The sequence below is a fragment of the Pyrgilauda ruficollis genome, unplaced genomic scaffold (genome assembly GCF_017590135.1).
Source record: "Pyrgilauda ruficollis isolate IOZ18807 unplaced genomic scaffold, ASM1759013v1 scaffold53, whole genome shotgun sequence".
NCBI classification, from domain to species: Eukaryota; Metazoa; Chordata; class Aves; order Passeriformes; family Passeridae; genus Pyrgilauda; species Pyrgilauda ruficollis.
In genome coordinates, this window is record NW_024526933.1 from 2212105 (window position 1) to 2230272 (window position 18168).

Genomic DNA, 18168 nt, shown 5'->3' on the forward strand with positions numbered 1-18168 from the left:
TATTTTGTTCCATTTTGCAGTACTATCTAAATTCCTATTACGTGCATAACACCACCACTTATCTTAAGGAAAAAAAAAGCTAATTTTTCAATTATAAATTATATTAAAAACAACAATCAATAGGTTTCTCCAGTAAAATAAAGAAAGTCCTGAAATTATTACTTCATTACACTGAACTTTTAAAACCTACAATATTTAAAGCTAAATATTATGGGAGCAAAATACACTATTTTGTGAACGCTTGAGGCTAAAAATATTCTGATCCGTATCTTTCATCACTTGAATTGAAAAGTTATCAAAACACTTCAGAAACCAGGAGACAAATTGTTAGGGCAAAACAACTTTGCAATGGCTAAGATCTTAGCATTTTATTTACTCCCCTCCAAACTGCTTTTCCTTTCAAATTATTCCTTCTCTAAAGCCAACTTCAAACTATACAGAGAGAAAGAACTTGGAAATACTGAAAGTCACAGATTAAATCTATTCTGAAGATATTTTTTCCCTCTTGTCATTGCTATCTGTGTTATTGGCACACCCAGAGCTGTCTTGGCACTTTTGAATCATTGTGGCTTAACTACTGCAGGCCAGTTGATCTTCCAGCAAAACAGAGATGAAAGCTGCAGTTTAAGTAGGTCTTACTGTTAATGCACACAGGCAGGAAAAGTAAATAGTCTAACTTCCCCCATCATGTACCAGAGTAAATAGAGTAGGACCTAGACATTGAGTAAAGTCCAGGTAACTGCAGTGGAGAGAATGCCAAGTGGTTATTTCTTAAATAGTAAAACATAATGTACAGCTAAATGCAACAGACCACTAATATGCATGGACTTTTAATTTACTTAGTTAGAATTAAACTCCTAAAACTGAATCTGTAAACTATCTGATACACATAGAATAATTGGCTTTTCTCCCATAAAAACAAAGAGTGCATGGCAGTGAGTTCACAGGAAAAAAGAAGAACCTGTTTTTTCACCTTCCAGGAAGACCTGCTTCCCCCTAGTAATGTTAGTCAAGAGCTACTGGGATTATTATTTACCCTAAAACATATAAGTGCTGGGAAGGCATGGAAAGGAAAAAGGAAAGGTGGGATTAATGACTGCTGCTACACACATTTTCCTAATGATTTGCCATGGACTGTAAAGGCTGTTTTGCCAGGTGCCATTGGTGCAATCCACTCTTACAAGCAGTATAGGTGATCTTCATATTCTGTACAGAGAAATGACACAATGATAGAGAAAACTGGCTGGCAGAACAGTGCTAAACTAAATGTTATAATGCTGTCTCAAATACAATATAAATATTACAAAGAATAGATGCTACCAAGAACATTTATGTCCCCTGCTCTCAGAGAGCGCCTTTACCTACAGACCATAAGGGATTTTACAGATAATGTCAACACCATTTTGCAGATGGGGAAAATGAAACTCAGTGAACAGATATGTTAAGTGCTAGCACTCAAGCTGCTCCCACAGGCCTCCTAGTCCAGTAGCTCCAGTTCTAAGCCTCCTAGTCCAGTAGCTCCAGTTCTAAGCCTCCTAGTCCAGTAGTTTTTGTTTTTTTTTTCCCCTAAGACATTTTAATGCCAAAATATACACACAGAGGAAGGTCACAAGTCTCTACCATAAAAGCCCAAGTAGAAAGTGAGTTAGATAAGTGGAGAAAGACTGGTCACGTACATAATCTGTTCTTCAGAAGTAGAAGTGTTCTTCTTTCCACTCCTCACCCATTCTAATACAATTTTTACCAGGGATATTTATTAACTTCATTATTCTCCTAAACATACCCAATTATGTCAGTCTGCTAAAAAAAAACAGTAATGAAATAGACAAGTTCTAAATTTTTTAAGGAAACTATCAGAAGAACAATTACGTCAGCCTTTATTTAGATATTTGTTGTACCTCTTTTACAGTGGTAATTTCTTTTTAAAGTATTGGTAATCATGGAGTGTTACTTTAGGATATCCACTGCAGCTGACAACAGTCTTTGTTTGGGGTCAGGCGGCACAATTTCAGCACACAAGAGGACCAGAAATATAATTCTTATTCTGGTATCAATCAGTTTCTTCATTTGACCATGGGGAAAAAAACAGCCAATCTAAGCACATGACAGAGCAGCAAAGAAAAATAATTCGGTTTAGTCTCTGTTTGTCAATTGATACACGTATTTGCCCTTTTTTAATAATTTATCTCTACCTCTCCTAGCAAGAAACTTCACAGTTCCTTTCCTCTTTCTACTACCTTTCCTCTTTCTATCCTTTCCACCCCAGTTAACTTTTCATGATCTTGTAATACTCAAATAATCTACTTATGTAATATTTTTGCCAACCATAACCTTTGCCATGATAGGTTTCAAGAATTAAGGAAATTTCATGCAGCAAAAGGTAAGCAGAGAACTCAGAATATTTATTGAGTTATTTGTAACACTGGAAGAACAAGCATCCACAAAACAATCACAAAACACAGGAGTGACATTTCTGGTCACTCCTCTGGACAACTTTATGACAAGTAAACAAAAAATAAAAATAAACAAAAAAGTAGGCAAACCCTGAGTACAAAATGAATGGATTTGATATTCCTGGAAATGTAGAAGGCAAGAAACAAATATTTGTAAAAAAATTAAATTATGTCCTCTGAATCAGTTGTCCTAACTAAAAAGAAGACCATGAGAAAAATGGATAAATATTCCCAAGCAAACAGCCATCCAGACTACTGGAGAAATCAAGTACTAGTTGTGGTAATGTCTGGTTTTGCCCCAAGAAGAGACCAGAGACTGTCTGTTGTTCAGTAATCTCCCTGATGAAGATTTGATTAATGCAATTGTAACTCATCAGTAGTCCACATATCTTTACAACTCAGCAAAATCAGTTCAAACCAGCTCTTGGGAGATCTCCCTCTCCCATGTAAGCCTATCCATTATAATAATGAATTAACACGATCTTCAAGCTAATAATAAATGTTCAGTTGATAATCTGTTCTCTAAACAGGAATCTGCAGGTCTTGAGATGCCTGCCATAAAACACCTGAAACATATTCTAAGGCTCACCCATGTCAACCTGCTTTGCCTAATGTCTGAAGCTTTGTCAAGGAAAATGCCCAGCTCAGAAACTCTACCCCTTTCTCGTATTTGAAAAATTACATTCCCTATTCCTGCAAAAGGAAATTCTGTTCCTTTCTCCAGATTACATTGTTGAAGCAGCAGGACTTCCTGGCATCTAAATGACAAGAACTTTTTACTCTGCCCTATCAATTTACGTATCTGCAAGTTTCCAGTGACTGTCATCAGATTCCACTAGACCAGGTATTCTTGTTTACGTTCTACTGTTGAAAAAGACACCAGTCAGTAATACCCATGTTTCTCACCGCCTTCCTTTAAGTTATGACAACTAATTCACAGGACAGAATTTGTATTTTATACAAATATTGGCTTGCTGCCTTCCACATTTCAGGTATATCAAATCCATTTACTTTGTACTCAGGGTTTGCCTACTTTTTTTATTTGCTTTGGTTTTTTGTTGGTTTTTTTTTTTGTTTGTTTGTTTGGGTTTTTTTGTTGTTGTTGTTTGTTTGTTTGCATGGGGTTTTTTGTTTGTTTGTGCTTTTTGGGGTTTTTTTGTGATTTATTTTTCTTTGTTTTACTTTTCCATTTTATTAATATAATTTGTCAGTCTTTAGAAGTCATTGCATATCACATGAATAATCCAACAAACTTCAAAATACTTCATTAATTCGTCAAATATTTATATTCCCATGTTCCTATTACTGGGAACAAAATAAACAAAATAACAGTAGAGATTCCCCACAGCTGAGGAGATCCTCTTAGGATTTGGTCCATGGTGACCTACCATGGTTCTGGACTACCTTACTCTACCAAACCTTGCCCATGAAGAAAACCAAATTCTTTATTCCCTTCCTGCATTTCCAGTTCCCAAGAGCACAGAACAATGCTAACTCATACCACCGAAAAACCAAACATCTATTTTCATGACACATTTTATAATTTGTAGTAAATAACTCCACCTTCCAAATCGACCTCATCAGTATTTTCCAAACACATCTTATTCCCTTCTATTCTCTTCCTGCCTCTACTTACTTTCAATTAGATTACTTCCCTAATATGCCTTATGACCCAGCTGTACACACACCTGTGTCATCACACCAGTGATGGAAGGAACCAGTTTAGAGAGGTCAAAAGTGTCCCTTTCAACAAGTGTATTTTGGTAGGCGCCCTGGTCATACCTTTATACTTTCTCTCCTTCCCTCCTTCCATTAGCACAAGTCAGCTCTGTCATTGCTTTTTTTGTTTGGCCTAAAAAACTTGGACAGGGAAATGCTGAAATTCCATGTGTTCAGTTCCTCTACTAAAAACAGAAGTGTGTCCTGCTGTGATAACATGTTTGTAGTTACATATCTGATCTTGCCTAAACTCATCTCACAAAGCTTTGTTTCAGTTGTGTCTTTTTGTGTATTATAATACATCATTCTTTAAAACAAATAAAGTGGAGCTCTTGATAAAATTGTGCATAGGCTAAATTTCAAAACATTGTACTAGTGTTAAATTACAGGAAACATTGGAAGTGGTTACACAATGTGTGTACTTTGTTATTTACTTTTCTCAGGGTTGGAACCACAGTATAGACTCCTTTGGCAAACAATTTGACATCTGAAAAAAAAAAAAAAAGCACTAGATACATAATTTGGAACAATCTGAAGAATCCTCCTATGGCAATATGAGATTTACCACTATGTTTATGAGCTCATCACATATAGAATTTGATTTTAAAAAGATACCAAGAAATATTCTAATGATTATGCTATGAAAACTTATTTTCTGACAGGCATTAGGTTTTGGAATAGCCTACACAGGCCTGATAATAAATCAGTTTGTACTATTTTATACCATCAAACTGCTGGATCCATGTCAAGCCTGCTTTTTCTGCTCCATTACTGATCCATAAAATTCCATCCATTAGTGTACAACTGCCATGAAATGTCACTAAAGTAAAAACAATGTTTTGCAGTGAAAGGCTTATAAAGAGTCAAAACTGTTCATGATTTAGATGCTTAAAAGAAACATTCAAATGTTCAAACCACAGAGAGGAGTCCTATACCAGCCTAACACTAGTTATTCAGGCAGGTGGACATAGACATGTGATCATGGGCAAATGCTCTACCTTCTTATGCAGTCAAAATTCAGAATTTTCAGATATAAGGGTAATATATCAAGTTAAATTTCCTAAACTCATACCAAAAATAACTCCTCAAGGAGTGAGAAAAGGAAGGGAAAGAAATAATGAACACGACTGAGACATTTCGCTGACTTGATGGTGCTTACAGATTAGTAGCAGAATTCCCTAAGCACCACAACTACAATCAAAAGGCCTCATTTTCCTCACCAACACAGATGCTAGTGAAAATACTTAATTTATATTAATATAACTGAAATAAAAGGCAACCATTTATCTCTTGACTAGGAAAGAAAAGCATGTATTTAATTAGGTCACATTTGTTCCTTATCTTCCAACTTTGTTCCTGCTTTTTAGACATCAGAAAGAAATAATAGCCATTAAAATCCACCTTTCAACATTCCAATAAAACAATTACTGTTGTAAAAGTCAAGAGTATATTGTAGTTTCCCTTCTATAAAAGACTTATATTGAAGATTCCAGTACAATACCATGTCCTTTTCACTAACACTAAATATAATGCCAATTCTTCTTTCAGTTTGCAGTTCATTTGCTATCATCAATGTTCTTAACATTATAGATGAAGAAGACTTTGAAAGCTGATTATGAGGGACTAAACAGGAAAAGACTGTATTTCTAAGCTGATTACAATATTGATAAAGGACTAATTGTAAAGTAATTCTATTAAATGTTATGTATATTGAACTTTATGCTGCGTAAGCCAGGAAGCAAAAAGAGCACGAAGTAACCTGTCATTCATACCTTTTCTTTCCCTAAATGACAATTCCCCATTCCCTGCACACACTTATTGAAATACACACAAGTTATTTACTCCCACTCAAAAAGAGCAAACACAATCACTAAGACAGGCCTGTGATCTTCAAGTCCATTAGGGTTTCACAAGCAGAGAGATTGTCTGTTCTTCTACAGGACAACAAAAGGAATCAAACCAAAGATGAAATTAAAACCGTGGAACAGTGTAGTCATCATCTTCATAGTTGCTCAGCAATTTTATGATTCTCCATTTTTGCACCTATTTAAATTCATTGCATACAAAGCTTTCAGCAAACAGTTACATACCTGCCACTCTGGTCTGTAGTCCATGTAACAGATCTTCCCTCTGGCTTGGTTTTGTACCATATTCTTATTGCATGAGGAAAGTCCGCTGGAGTCTGAATTCCTGATTTCCTTATCTCCAAGCTCCAGGTGCCAGTACTAAACAGAAGCTCCCCACAGCCAGGTGCCTGGCTACAGTGAGTAAAATAGTATAGCTGTTCCTTCCAGCGATCTGCAGGTAAAGTCACAAGTTCATGTACAATCCGATTCCTGAGATTTTCCAGCTCCTTTGAAACACCAGTTGGCTTGGCAGACCTTGTAAATATTTCAATGCCTGACACAGCAGCAACATCTACCTCTTCAACCTTTAGCACAGATAAATCACAGCAATCCAATACCAGCAGAAAATCCTTGTTTTCATGATCCTCTATGTCACAGCAGTCCTTTGAACCAGAAATCCCAGAAGCCTGTTCATTGTTGCTATGGTTACTATTTTCATCAGAAGTAGCTTCCTCTTTACCACTGTCAGCAAAATCATTACATTCCGTTTTAACATTTGTCATAGGAATGTGGCAGGGTTCAGATGCCCCCATTTTACAGGTTTCATCAAACTGTGATGGGCAGCATTCTTTGCCAGCACTGCTGGTTTTCCTGTACTGGCTCCCAGTCTCAAAGAACAAAACTATGCTGCCTTCAATAACTTTACTTTTAAAATCCACATCCAAGTCCAATACATAGTGCTTTACAAGCATGTAGCTAGTGTTTGCCATTAAAGGCAAATCATCCTTCATGGGGTCTAGCTGTGTCTCCATGTTCACCTATTGGGCAACAGTTTTACAAGGCCTTGGACAGTTCTGACATATGATGACTCCAGAAGGAGAACATTTAGTCTCCAAGTGCTAAAAATAATTTTGAGTAAGATTAAAATATTGAAATTGTAGTTTATCTGCTTCTTGAACTCTAAAAAGAAAAAAAAAAAAAATCATCTCACAACCATTTCTGAAATGCACCGATTCTAAATCTATTTAAAGTCCAGCTGCCTTTATTACAGTAGTACTGCTAAAGGGTGATTGTATCTCCACACAATGGCATCAGGCTAGAATGGCATCTGCTTGCTTCAGGATTTTCTGTCAAGGACCAGCGGCTGTATTTTTCACATAAAAACTCAAATACTTTCATTTGAATTGTTCTTTCAAAGAAGAACTCAAATGAAAGTATTTCTAGACAGCTTCTGTAAATCAATAGAAACAACCAAAAGTATCAAAAAGATAGTGATATATTTCTGCTGTGATTTTAAATAACAAGTCTAAATCACCTTACAGGTCTTAAATGTTTAGAGTAATAAATTCCTATATACAATGCTTGCCCACAGTTTAATATACTTTCCATATTACAACCACTCTCATATCAGCACTTACAAGAAAATGAGCCAATTTACAAGGACTGCATTCCAAGTATTCCTTTGAGATTGCTCATGAAGTGTTTTAAAATCTTAAATATCTGAGGTATATAATTACATTTTTGTAGCTGGAAACTCATAACACTCAGAATAGCGCCTTACAGAAAACAAAGTCTTTTCACTGGAAAATATGTAAATCCCTATAAAGGCACAAAAATACTAAAATGCACCATTTGCTGCAGCAATAGGCAGAAATTCATAACAAAGTTGAATGGACATGGATTCTCTGTTTTGCTATGACCATTGAGCCAAAGTCATGCAGTTTTAGCCCACTTAAGTTGTTTCTATTAGCTTTCTAGATGAGGAATATATATCAGAGGATGAAATACAGACAGTTCTCTCCCTAGCATTTCAGTGACATATGCAGCCAGGCCTGTTTCTAACTGCCTTAAGAGAACAGATATTCCATTGTGACATGCACAATCCATTTCACCATTTTACACTTCATCACAGACTTCACTAGCCAAAGCCAATTTTAATATAGTTCTCAAATTCATCACAGAGGAGAACTCAGACTCCCCAAACACTTGCTATATCTTTTTTTGTAGGAATCCAGGGCACGCTATCAAGCTACTACCATTACATGAAAGGCTCAGGGCAAGAAACTGACCATATAGTTCCCTCAACTAGTTTCACACAAAGCACAAAAACATAGCACCTATCTCCCTACCTCAGTGGCTTTCTAGCTGTCAGACACAGCTCTTTCAGGGCTGTCTTTCATGGCAAGCTGAGAAAAACTTTACTTCGAATTTTTAACAATCTTTCAGTACTTCTGCAAGCATACCGAGGCAACAAGCTCACATCAGAAGGTTCTTTCACTGAAATAGCTCAGTAAATTCAGGCAACATAAGCAATGCATCTATGATGTCTGTGTGTAATGCTGTGGACTGAACCTGACATTACCTGCATTTTTTTCTGACTACCAAAACCTCTTGACTGCTAGCAGGTCAAGTAATTGTTGGTGATAGATTAAAGAAATAGAGTGACTTGGTAGGGAAAAACCCAACACTTAACTAATACTCAAACTCTGTTTTGCACAAACACATTTTTAATTTGCAAATATTTATAATATAATACTGACAAATTTTATAAAACGTGAGTACTATCCTATGCACACAATTGTAGGGAGGAGAGGCCAGCCTTGGGATAAGGCAATTAGGGAAGATTACCTGCTATATTCCAGGTCCTGACTGGGTGTGTACAGCAAATGTAGGCAGTCTCTCCCTAGAGGGGCATGAAAAAAAGACAAGCAAAAAAATCTATGCTGTCTTGTAAATACAACTATCCTCCATGCATTCCAAGGCATTACACCGAGATAATTTTCTAAAAAATAGATTGGTTTTTGTATTCTGTAGAGATGCTTTGTTGTGTTACTGAACAGAAACACTAAATGAAAAGGGAATGAGAAAACAAAGAATAAGAACAGAAATATACAATGTTAAGTACAAGTATACCAAAATATACTCCCAGGAAACAGCGTTCTCTGTCATTGTCATGAACAGCACTGCTAATTTTATGACATTCATTTATTCATTTATTATTTCATTTATGACATGGACAAACGCTTGTGTCCCAGACAAAATGGGTATCTACTTCTCCTTCAATCTCTAGTTGGCTTATCAAATATTGACCTCAACCACCTTGGGAAATTACCAATTTTATTCAAGAAGAAAATACAGGAATGAACTGTTTATTTGAATGCTGAAATAGACAGAGGACACTAAAATAGACAGCCTTTTATTATCAAGGAAAAAGTAAAAGATAAGGATACTGAACGACCATGCACACAACCTTTGTAGCAATGAAACAACACAGGAATCACATTAAAGCAAACCTGAAATAAAGCCAAGTGAAAAAAACATGCAAGCAAAAAAAAAAAAAAAAAGGTAAAGGAAGGATGCACTCCAGCAAAAGAGGACAAAAATTACAACAAAATGCAGTATCAGAGTTAAAAGATAATGAACTTTTTCACAAAATTTTTAAAGGACCATTCTCAGAACACGTAACTGAACAGGAAAAAATTATTTATATGTACATATTTTGTTACATTTGTTTGAAGTCTAGGTATCTGTACATTTGCTTTCAATCAGTAATGCTAGTTCAATGATGTTGTAAAACAACATCCTGATCCTTTGTTTGAAATTTAGCATCTACACATAAACTGTCCCTCATTGGTCTAACATGACCAAACCACTGAGATGATATACAGAGAAAGTGTGTGTGCACTCATAAAAGACAAAAGTTGTAATGACAGGTACTAGGGACTGGTGAGAGGGAAAAAGGTAGCTTTGATAAGGTAGCAACCTTATCAAATATGTAAACCCCCTTCTCTTCTTTGTATAGACTGTGATGTCTCTTCATAAATACGTGATAACTTGGGGGGGTTTAACTGAACAGGCTGTAAATAATGATTTTATTTACCATTTGATTCCACCTGCATTTGAATAAATATAACTTCATGGTGTCTTTTCTTCAAACAAGTCTTCCCAAAAATTGTAAATAAATCATAGGATTATTATCCCTCCAACACGATTACTACTGCTGGTAGTAAAATACCGGTAGTACTACTGGTACTAAAATACAGCCTATCAAAATCCTAGGCAAAATCAACAGGAGCTGCAATGCAATACAAATCTGCAAGTCAAGCCTAGGTAAACAAATGAAGGATTATTTCCTACAAAGGAAGAATTATTTCCTACATTTTTTGTGACAAATTAAATAGACTGAGATGGAGTGTAAAAAACTTAACTCCCAAACTGTGTACAATCGTATAAATAATTCAGTCTAGCATTTGTCATTCATTCTGTATTTCTTTTCATTTTTCCTTCATAGGTTAAGAGAACAAACTCTAATCATGGTGTTGATATATTACAGGAAACATGTTACCTCACCTTCTGAAGCAAAAACCTTACTGTACACCTTGAAAGCTCTCTGTACATATTTGAGCTTTGTGTATGCAAACAGTACATCTTTCACTACTGCTTCATAAATATGCTGTTCTGAGAAATATTCTTTGAATTTGGTACAATAAGTTGTTCACTATCTTACACATATATCAAGGTACTGGCATCAAAGAGACATTTTTTGACATTTCTTTTGAAATACGTCTCTTATTCGACATTGTCTTCTGTAATATTTTTTGCTACATTATGCCCATAATATGAGTATCTGGTTTTCATTTCTATGCAATTAATGCATTTCAACATTAGCAAAAGAGGTTCACTAGCTGAACTCCAGGCATGGAAAAAAGCAAATTAGAAATTGTAATGCTGCTACAAAGTCCTGGTGATCATGTCATAAACAGTGTTTCATGTCATATTTCTTTCACACAAAGAGATGTAAAAAAATTACTAGTATATTTTAAAGATAGACCTTAAATTCAATGGATCTTTCCTATTAAATGTACTTTGTAAATACATTTTGTAAGTAATAAAAGTAATAAAATTACAGGGAAAGCTGATTATTTCATTTTACGTTTTAATATTTTAGAAGACAGATGCTCCCAAAAGAATAAACAATAACAGCAGATGGTGGCCAACATTAGTAGAGTCAAACTTGATCAGCAGCACAATAATAGAATTGCATAAAAGACACGAAGAATGGGCAACACAAGTGATATGATCCTTTGGGGAATTATATTTGTATAACATTGTTTTCCACTCAATACAAAAAGCATCAGCCTGAATTAGAAACACAGGTCTCTGAAAGCAAATATGAGGAAAAAAGTTTCCAGGCAACATAAAACACAGTTGCAAAGTAGACAAGATTAAGCTTCCTAAAATCAGGATGGGGGGGGGGGGGGGGGGGGGGGGGGAAATTTATTTTTGATAGGCAATACACTGTAACTCCTACTCTCAGGTTTTAAAGTTAAAAGCAAAAAGGAAATAAAGAGATAGGGAAGAACTTCAAAATATAATTCTGTTCAGTGAAAGCTGAGGAAAAAAAATCAACCCAGGGACAGCTGAATACACATTTCAGTTGGTGTACCAATTGAAAGGGAAGGGGAGGAGGAGAACTATTACACAAAGGAGTGTAGTTAAACTTGTAAACATCACATTAAAAATTAGAGTGATCAGTTATGATATCTGATATTGATATTTCATTAACCCAAGAAGCTCTTATTTTAAATCTAATAGCTAACTACTCCAGTCTAACTCCACTCTAACAGTAATAATCCAGATAAGAAAATTACAAAAGCCTCTGAACTTGCTGAAATGTCCATCAGAGGCACTACTAGGTGGAAGCAAGTGAAAGGCTTACAAACCTAAAAAAAAAAAACCCAAACAAAGCCACCCTGAAAAGCAGAAGATGCATGGTCATTAGAGACGACTTCATAATATAGTGTCAGGAGCTAGAAATGCACTGTCAAGAATGTACTGAATTATCTACTCCCTTTCTAAGCACACGACTAATTTCACTGCACTCCTGCTACACCAGCCAGCGAGGGACTGTCTTACATGTGACACTGTCATGGCTTACACAACTGTGAAAGGCAAGCACAAAGACAGCTGCCTAAGACAGTCCTGCATCTTGTCATGAGGGCATATGTCAAACATGAAGCATACACAAAATACGTCTTGTTTCAGAGCACAACTGCAGCTGTCATTTTTCATGCATTTCCAAAATCTGATAAAGCAAAAATGAATGAAAAGAGGGCCGTACAGTAGAAGATCAAGTCTCCAATGAATCCAAGCAGTTACATTTCTGTAGCTGGTATCTATCAAGCCCTGGAAAACTCCCAGTATGGAGTTGTTGCAAATATTTGAACACATAAACCGGTTAATGCCTTACAAACCACACCACTATTATTTATTGTGCAAAATCAGAGTCACACAGAGTAACACACAAATGCTGACACAAGTAACAGGCATCACTCCCTAAGATGGTGCCTATTTCTATCTCAGCTTTTCTGTTTTTCACACCTCACACAAACTCATTCCCCAAAATACGAGTCCCTTTAAGTAACTCCATAGAAATTTAGGCAAATGTAATTTTCTAGCAAACTAAGGATGGTCAGAAGAATGCTACCAGTTTATGCTAAGCCTGTTTGAAGATCCTGCCGGAATCATCTGCTTTGATCAACAGACAGCAGAGATAGCTATTTCCATGCACAGCCACTCGAGCACATAGCCTGCCTGGCACATGCACCTGAGCTGGTAATGTAAGCTGAAATCCTGATCCACAAACAAGGATCTCTGAAGCACAGAGAACTTGATTGTGTTATGCACTCACAGTATTCTTCAAAAGGTGTAGAAGAATTTCAGTGACACAGACTTTCCCTACATGGCGCTGGCCAATATTCAGACACGTTTAAACACCACTTTTTTATACAAGGAAAATAAAGCCATGTTTGGACTCTCTTTACCTTCAGCTAAGCATGATTTTCTTCATCTGTACAAAAAAGCTAATTCAATTGCTTTCAACAAACAGGTGTTAGAATTAAGGCTATAATGCTCTCTACTTAAAGAAACTTAAAAATGAGAAAGAAGTGCCTTTTGGATAAACATTCTCTTAAATAATCAGAAGATGTTTATAACTAATGCCCTTTAAACTGCTTTCAAGGCAGCTTCTTCCAAATCCAGGTTTATACATTTTCCACACAATATAAGACAGTAAGATCTTACTAAGAACTCAGTTTTGACCACTAGCATCAACAATAATTTTACTCTTTAAATACAAAGGAATATGTATAATTATTTTTGGTAATTACAAACTCTTTTTCCCCACAAACACGTAAGACAAATACCTAAGAGATCTTAAGCCTTTTTAGAGGCAAGAATGGGTTCTATAGATGAAAAGTAAGGCTTAAACAAACTAACAGAAACATTTACTCATGTTAAACTACTATAAAACAATCCACAGAAGAGACCTTACAGACCTCACTCTGCGTCACAAGAAAAACATTTTGTAATGAGGCTTTGATGTGAAAATTAATTCAATCACTGATATCCCTTGATAAAACAATTGGTACCGTTCCAGAAATCTCCTTTTAAGTCTGAAAACCACAGGAATAATGAGTATAATGGAAGACCTTCTTTACCAGCTACAACAGCAAGTTAGCAACAAGGGAAATTTATGTCTATGAGCTGAAATGACAAGCCAAGAAAGAAAACTCCATCGTCCAGCTTAAATAAGAAGAGAAATACAAAAAAAAAAAAAAAAAGGAAAAAAAAAAAAAAAAGAAGTCCTCTTCTGCCCCCAAAACACTAATTCCCAAAGAAAAACACGCAAGAATGAAAAAGAAGCATAACTTACAACTGTAAAGGAGCTAGGAAGAGTATCCTGATATTACCCTTAACCCATCTTTACTTCATTGACAATTATTTGTATTACAGTAATGACCAAATACTTAAAGAGAGATCAAATATGCGTTTTACAATTTTCAGCCTCCAAATTTACCATTACTTTATTAAGAAAACCCACAGCCAAAAAAACCAACGAAACAACAACAACAAAAACCAAAACAAAAAAAAAAAAAAAAAAACCAAAAAAAAAAAAAAAAAAAAAAAAAAACAAACAAACAAAAAAACCCAAAACCCCCAAAAAAACCAGAAAACCAAAAACAAAACAAAAAAAGCCCCGACCAAAATTAAATAACAAAATAACAACAACCCCACAAAAACAAAACAAACCCCATGACCAACACTTGTGTAAGGACAGAATTTTCCAGTTTTTATTTTACAAAATTATTTCAAGGTGGACATGGGCCTGGGTAATTTGCTATACGTAACCCTGCTTGAGCAGGGACTAGATAATCTTCAGTGGTCCCTCCAAAGTGAGTGATTCTATAGAGATGCAGAACAGCATTAAAGAGGAACTACCTTGGATTTCATTTCCACTCAAAATACAAAAGGAAAGGTTGTGTGTGACTGACATTCAGGACATGGGGCATGCATGTCTGACGATATTCATACATACACAGGAATCACCCAAATAAAATCTGCGCTGAAACAGAATGACTGTTTTCAACTCAATGCAGCTGTAGTTAATGAATAATACCTACAAAGTGAAAGAACGAAATATTTAAGGCTGGCATCAGAAAAAGTCTTTCCAATGTTGACCTTGGCAAGCCATCTCAGCCATTTAACTAGATCTCTGCAATATAACCATTATCCTGAGTAAAGGACCTAGCATACAACTAAGCTGAGATCCTCAGATGAATTACAGGCCACCACTCATTAAGACAGGGTACCTACATGTTTCCACTGTAAAGAGGACAACGAGTGGAACAGATTTGAGAGGGTCGGACACATCCACGTTTAAAGTTCTTTCAGCAGCCCACAAGAAGGCCATCGACCCAAGCTGCGTGAAAAAGGACAGCACCGATGGCCGGCCGCACACTCCCTACTGCTTCGCATTCCGCCCCCTGCACTGCTGTCTGGGCGCGGCCATTTAGTTTGTAAGGAAAGGCAGGGACGGTAAATTTTGTCACTTCCAGCAGCGCCTCCCTCGCACGAGGCGTGGCGGAGCGGCGGGAAGCGCCGCGGGACAGGGACGCCGGCCCGGGCTGCCGAGCGCGGCGGGACCCGGCGGGAAGCACGGGGCCGGAGGGGCGACGGACAAGGAAGGAACACTTACAGCGGCGGCCACTGCCCCGCCTGCGCGCCGGCTCCCGGGGCGTGTGCGGGGACACACAGGGACACGCCGTCCCCCGCCCGGCCCCGCCAGGCGCCCGAGCTGCTGCTGCCGTCGTTGCCGCCACCCACCCGCGCCCGGCGGCGCGCCGGCTTCACCTCCCCGCCGCTACGGCGCGGCCGCGGCGCCCGCGGATGAGCTCATCCGCCCGGGCCCGCCCCGCCAGCGCGCCCTTCGCCCGCCCGGTGCGCGCCGCCGAGCGTAAGGCGTCTGCTGTCAGCAGAGCTGGCCTCGCCTCCCCAGCTAGAGGCTGATTTGGTGGATATGACAAGTTGCCCATCAGCCGGCAGTGCCCGTGTGGCCAGGAGGGCTGAGGGTATCCTGCGGGGCGTCGGGAGGGGTGTAGAAGGTTGAGGGAGGTGGTGCTGTCCGTCTGCTCGGCCCTCGTGAGGCCGCATCTGGAGTGCTGTGTCCAGTTCTGGGCTCCTCAGTAAAAGAGAGACAAGGAGCAACAGGAAGAGATCATAAGCAATGGCAACAGTGGCCGTAAACATAAAAAAAATTCACTTCAACATAAGGAAGAATTTCTTCTAAATTGAAGGTGAACACTGGAACAGGTTGTGCAGGAGATGGAGGGTTTCCCTTTCTGGAAATACTCAAAACCCACATGGATGTGTTCCTATGTGACCTGCTGTAAGTGACCCTACCTGGGTGGGGGGGTTGGACTGGATCATTTCCAGAGGTCCCTTCCAACCCTATTTCGTGATTCTGTGAATGTCCCTCTCCCTGGATGTGGGGGCCGGGGAGGGCGAGGGCAGGAATTGTACTGGTGCAGCCGCTGGTGGTGATGTTCAGTGTTGGGATTGCCCAGCCATTTGTACCAGCTCTGGTGGGCGCATTGAAATATCCACATGGAGACGCACACTTTTTGTTTGCGCACTGAGGTGGGGCCATGTGACTGATCTGCAGGCAGCCAAAATCCCAGTAGCCTCTGCTTAGAGCATAAATAATAAAAAAATAAAAGCATTTATTTTTACATCATATGTGTGATTAGACACTTAATTCAGTCATTTAGATTGGCAATGAATGATTAAGCTCTTGAAGCAGTTAATCACTGGTTAGCTGATTCCGTGTGACAGGGTTGGGTGGGTGCATGTTCCAAGGATGCACCGCAGTGGGAAATTGTTCTGTTACTCCTGCTAGTAAAATGAAGACACATTAAACATTTCCAGTGATTTTGAGAACTGAAACAGCCCCATGAACATTTAATTACTTATGCAACATGGAAAAACCACTGACAGCAAAAATTGGGAGTCTCTCCCAGAACTTCCAGTTGCATTTTCTAGGGCATTTTCAAGGATGGTGGGAAATTTGGATTCAGATCCTTGCTAACCAGCAGAAATAGCAAACAAATTTCTCTTCCATCAAGCAATTGCTGTTATCCTTGGATTACAGGGGCTTCCTGTCCCCACTGAACAAATTATGCTAGGCAGGGAATTTGTGAATGTAGTTTGAAAATGATCCTGAGGAGAAGGTTTTGGCTTAGTTTTGTGAAAGTGTTGTCAGATGAAAAATGGTTTGCACCAGGTGGGCTAATACAATGCTTACTCTTCAAAAACCACTGGCCTGTGGAACCACATAATGCTTATTCTATAGGAACAACAGCTGGAAAGCAGCCAGCTCTGCTGTGCCAAATTTTACCAGTTCCCCAGGTAGTCAGGTATGACTTTGGGGTGGCTGACCACCAGGGAGCCCAGAAGAGACCCCCCAGGACAGAAGAATGCATGCACAGAGGGGAAAGAACATATGTCAGTGGTTTCAGGGAAATCATTATCAATGTATGTTTATTCCAAGAAAACCAAAGAATATGTATGTAAAGAATAGTATACAAACAGGAACTTTTTCTGTACTCAGCATGCATGATTTCTGGAGGAGATATGCCTTCGTGCATCTGGCTGAATAAAGAATGCCTGCTTCTTAATGCTACACTGGTGTTAAGGAGTTCTTTTCTTTTTCCTGGTTTTTGGTATCAAATACCTGTTAGCAGAAAATGTAGGGGCACAAATACTGGACTCAGGAGCCTATATAACATTTGGATGCCTACTTGCCCTTGTGAATTGCAAACTTATTTAGAGCAGGTCTGATGGAAATGGTTTTTAAAACATCCAAACCTGCCAGAAATCTCAATCTTTCCAAAGTAATTGGAACATACTAACACTGGTAGGAACATAGTAGAAAATATCTCTATTTTCTCTGACACAGCCAGATCCAGTAGAGGGTCTTCTGTTTCAGGATTGCATCTGCACTACCCGTACTCCAGAAAGACTTTCTGACTAGGTCTATGTGCGGTAACCAAGGGAAGGCCGCATCTAGCATTGATATGCCACTTTGGTTAGGTTTCAGTGTATGTCCTGAATCCAGATAAAACCACTATTGAAACAGTTCATTTTGAGAAGATATGCAGATACATATATATAGATGTGTAGATATAAACAATGAAACTACATATTACTTTGCAAATACTAGAAACGGAATCTAATTTTTTTCTGATCAGGAAAACCATAGGCTTAAGCAAATGCTGCACTGCAGCAACCTTTGAGGGGTTTTTTGTTGTTGTTTTCAGTGCACAATATGGTTCAAGTTTCCTACTGATGTAATAGTGATGTACAGAGCTCTTTAATTTAACTGCACTTTGTTAAAGATCTGTGGATTGCCATACTTGTTGACTATTCTCACTTTTACTTGCAAACATGACAGCTTTTCCAGGGACTGAGAGAATGCACCATTATAGCCAAAAGAAAATAAGCCAGAATATCATCATGAGGATAAACCAACCTGTTTCTTGCTCTATATTTACCCGAAATCTACTTATTTCTTGAAAGAGCTGTTCTATGAC

At 38.1% G+C, this 18168-nt stretch overlaps 1 protein-coding gene across 5 annotated transcripts in view; it reads right to left on the reverse strand.

Moving 5' to 3' along the window:
* Window positions 1-15395, reverse strand: part of LOC121360698 (aminopeptidase O (putative)) — a 184104-nt gene extending 168709 nt beyond the window's left edge. For 3 of the 5 annotated variants that reach the window (XR_005956244.1, XM_041480743.1, XM_041480745.1), the window contains exons 1-3: window positions 15276-15392; window positions 8867-8921; window positions 6263-7198 (exon numbers count right to left, since the gene is read on the reverse strand). Coding sequence is in view for 3 of the 5 variants with exons in the window: in XM_041480743.1 (XP_041336677.1) it covers window positions 6263-7050 (788 nt within the window). In the remaining 2 variants the exon portion in view is untranslated. Of the gene's footprint in view, window positions 1-6262; window positions 7199-8866; window positions 8922-15275 lie in introns of all 5 variants that reach the window. The other 2 variants (XM_041480746.1, XM_041480744.1) reach the window with 2 other exon arrangements.
* Window positions 15396-18168: the final 2773 nt, after the last annotated feature.